At 42.3% G+C, this 4,110-nt stretch overlaps 1 protein-coding gene across 1 annotated transcript in view; it reads left to right on the top strand.

Moving 5' to 3' along the window:
- gosr1 (golgi SNAP receptor complex member 1) overlaps positions 1–4,110 on the top strand; it is a 36,952-nt gene that overhangs the window by 5,899 nt on the left and 26,943 nt on the right. The window contains exon 6 of the mRNA XM_032501705.1: positions 1,673–1,747. Coding sequence (XP_032357596.1) covers positions 1,673–1,747 — 75 coding nt within the window. The remainder of the gene's footprint in view (positions 1–1,672; positions 1,748–4,110) is intronic.

Genomic DNA, 4,110 nt, shown 5'->3' with positions numbered 1-4,110 from the left:
CGCACACGCACACGCACACGCACACAGCTGTATTCATGACAGTAGAATGGAGCAGACCTCCCTCTTCTCCTGCTTTGATTTTAAATGTCAGCAACAACAATGACAGCTTGCCTGTGATTTACATTGGTGCCCTTTTAAAAAGCCTTGCTGAAGTGATGAAGCTGGCTGTCAGTACAGGCAATTCTAGCCCCACAAAAGCATCAGCTCTGCTGCTGGGGCGATCAGCTTGGACTGAAGGCAGCCACTGTGGAGTGGGCTGTGTGTGCACTGAATATAGTATTTCCATTCAACGGCTTTGGATGGTGCACTGGGGAGGAAGTAGGCACATTTGTTCTGGGTGGGGTGGGATGTTTATAGTATATGCGTGTGCATTCTCTCATGCTTTACACTTCCCCCTCCTCCCCTGCTCTTTATCATGTTGCCCAATAGGAGGGTGGGGCTGTGTTAAATGACCAGAAACGTAAGAGAGCACTGGGAGTCAGGGATGCTGATAACTAGAGCTGCATCAAGCAAAACCGAATGGGTGTGATGTGTTTGCAACCCATCCATTATACTGCTTTGCTACCAGATAGCTTAGAATTAGAGCACACCACATAATTTCTACTCCTTTTATCAACCTGAAATTGTACGTTGCTATCAGTATGTGCATAGAATTAGTGCCCTCTTACAAAGATAATTTATAAAATTGTATAAGTATTGTATGCTGTTCTAGGCTTCCACCCACTCTGAACCGTTGTCAAGGAGAAGGTCAGGCCAAGCGGCACCTTGGGCCATTTCCCACTGCCTGGTAGGGTGTTTTTTAGCGGTGCTATAGCATGCAGAGCTGTGATTTTAAGCATTTCCATTGCTGCTTTATAGCAGGGTAGAACCAGCCTTGCTTGTTTTATGACCCTGCTTGGAAACAGGATAACCATCTCTGCAATTCCATGTAGTGTTATTGCAATAAATGTATAATTGGCTTAACATACGTGGTCATGCAGGTGACCAGAGAGAAGGAGAAAATGATTTTTGCTCAGCTCAATATGGTAGCTAGCATTACCAGTCCTTTTTCCGATCTGCTCTACTACAGCCGTACTGGTGCTGTATTTGCTGTGTTAAGTTACCGCTAATGCAAACCGAATATATCCTGCTGCTGATTGCTTTACAGTAAAAGCTAACCATTGGTCAACCACAAGAGGGCTTTTACTGTAAAGCAATACATGCAGTGCAATTGGCGCAGACTGCCGTTTGATAAAAAATTGGGTCTACACAGCAGTTACACCAGTGCTTTTTTTTGGGACTGTTTTATGAGGAAAAGAAAAGGTTGTGGTGGTGAGGAAAAACTAAATGTGTTGCCACTCAGATATGCCTTTCTCTGAGCGACTGAGTCTGACGCCCGCTGATCTGAGCAGACAACAATCATTAGTGCCAGACATACTGCAAAATCTGCTGCTGAAGGTCAGGCTTAAGTCTGTCGACTGTCAGTTCATTGTCAGCTTGGTCTGTTAGGACTCTAAGAGGTGTAATAGGTTTGGTTGTGACGTCTGGATCATTTTTGACTTGGATGACATAATTTTGTATGACACTAACTGCTTTCGAATGTTGGGTCACATTACACAAATAACAAATATTGTTGACCTTATTCCAAGTGACAGTGTTGTGTTTACTAATGTATCTGCATTCCCTTTTTCAGGACATACAAGAGTGGCTCCGGGGTCAACAACAGAAGAACAGAGCTGTTTCTAAAGGAGCATGAGCATCTGAGAAAGTAAGTTCCCGTCACCTGGAGAATTTGAAGTAATCAAGAATCCAACTTTTTAATTCACTCAGCAGAGTTTATAAGGATATTTATTTGTTAGTTTTTGATATATCAATCCCAGCAGTTGAAAGGAGAATGTAGCTGCCATTTTTACAGCCTTTCCTGGCAAACAATTGCTTCAGCTTCCCAGAAATCAAAGTCGGGATAACTCTTCTTGAGGGTTCTGAATTTGGAATAACACCGGAAATCACTGTTACTTGCTTTGTTAACCTCTGGCAGTCTTTGGCACTTTATCTCTTGATGCTTATACTCTCTAGCAGATTGAAAGCCACATTTTCAAGATGTCGCATTCATTAATCTAGAGTTTCTTGTATGCTTCAGGATAGGGAAAATGTAAATTGGACTTGAGTGCTTTCCTGGCCAGTGGAGACAAAAAAAAGTTTGTGCTTTACTTAATGCCCTGTTGAAGAAAATATAGGCAGAGACAGGTTTAGACTTACTTGTAGGGAGGATTTACTTTACTTTCTTGTCTTGCTGCGTGTTGCTGATCAAGCTTATCCACCACGTTTTCACTACATAATTTCTTAAAGCTGTAAAACGTTCAGCATACTTTTTATACTGACACAGTAGGTCAAAGCATAGTTTGCCAGTAACCTTATTAGTGTCCTCCTATTATTTGGCTGACACCCCGGCACGGCAGAACTGCATGAAGTAGCAAAGTTTGGGAAATCTGTGTGTACCCGTGTGTGAGGAGTGAAAAGCTTACTCTCCCTGTGTGAAAAGTAAAATTGGAAGTCAGCAGGGCACACACACGCACACATTCAAGCAAAACATAAATATAGCACAGAGGAGCTTTTGATATTGTCCAGGCTTGAGGATCCCATCTGATGATTGAACATTGCAAATATGAAGCAGTCAGATTGGTAGTCTGTGTGGCCTTTTCAACCTCTTAAGGAATAATGTCTCAATTATTCCCCATTAAAGACCTCTTAATTCATTTAAAACAGGTTGTATCTGCTATGAAAGGGCATGGCTAATGTTTATTTTTCTGAAGGATTGAAAATGTATGAAATGAAAAAAGATTTATAGAGTGACTCATATACAGGGGGCAAACTCAACAACATGAACACCTTTAAATGCAATGCAGTAATAAGAAAACAAATAAGATATTTCAATGACAGTTTTTTTTTAACACTAATGTGGTTTTGCATTGTTCTACAAACCCTACCACCAAATTTTCACTACTGTATGTGTAAGGAAATGCTAATCTGCAATTAAATTACCAATATTCATTTAGCCCAGTTAAATACCACTTTAGTTCACTCTTGTTCCTATAACAGCTGCCATGCTTTGGGGCAGTGATAAAAATCTGACCATGCAGAAATCTGTGTATTTGGCCATTGCATTGGATGGATGGATGGATGGATGGATGGATGGATGGAGGGAGGGAGGGAGGAGGAGGAGGTTGTAGTACATGGCCTTCATTTTTGGGGGATGTGGTCGCAACATTATTTTATCTCAAAGTTCCATGAGGGTTTGCTAGTTAATTATTGGCTGACAAATCGTGTCGTAGCATAACAGTTACACGTCCAATAGGGCTGCACGATTATGGCCAAAATGATAATCACGATTATTTTGTCAAATTTGATCGCGATATTCCACGATTATTTGTGATTTTAACCAAAACAAATGTTACGTCACAGAGGCGTTTATACTGCGGAGGAGTGTGTGGACTCTACTCACAGAGAACGGCTGACTCATTATGAACGGGTCCAGCACGGGTTGAATGGCGGGAACACACGTCGTTATGTATGAAACGTCTGTATCGTCCCTGCACTGCATTTTTATGAACTATGATATTCTGGCCATGGTTCACATCCTGGCCCGTCCAAGTCCAGCAGCTCCGTCTCACGCTGTTTACTCACCTGAAGTTAGTTGCCTTCAATAACTCTTCTGTGTTCTTCGCCGTGGCGGCCGCGATAGCAGAGTTACCAGCGGAAACACTGGTACAAATACTGTTTGCCCCTCATACTTAACAATATACAGCTGTGTTAATAAAAATTAAAACTGAGACAAAGTCAGAAGCGGGGACCAGCGGCCGCTGTGTGGCGGGGCGAGAGTAAGAGGAGAGTCCCACACGAGCACGCGTTAACAGACGAAATGGTAATGTAACCACAAATTAAACCTTATCCATGAAACAACATTGCAGCGGATGCGAGGACATTAGCACCGGTGCGTCCTAAGGAGCTAACAGCTAACAGACGCTAACTACTACCACTAACAGACGCTACTAGCACTGCTCACTGCTGTTGTCTGAAAAACAAAAAATGGGACAAATGTTGTGTTTACTGGTAAACTGGTAAACCTTGAGT

Source organism: Etheostoma spectabile, chromosome 3 (assembly GCF_008692095.1).
Source record: "Etheostoma spectabile isolate EspeVRDwgs_2016 chromosome 3, UIUC_Espe_1.0, whole genome shotgun sequence".
NCBI lineage: Eukaryota > Metazoa > Chordata > Actinopteri > Perciformes > Percidae > Etheostoma > Etheostoma spectabile.
This window is presented reverse-complemented; position numbering and strand designations above follow the sequence as displayed.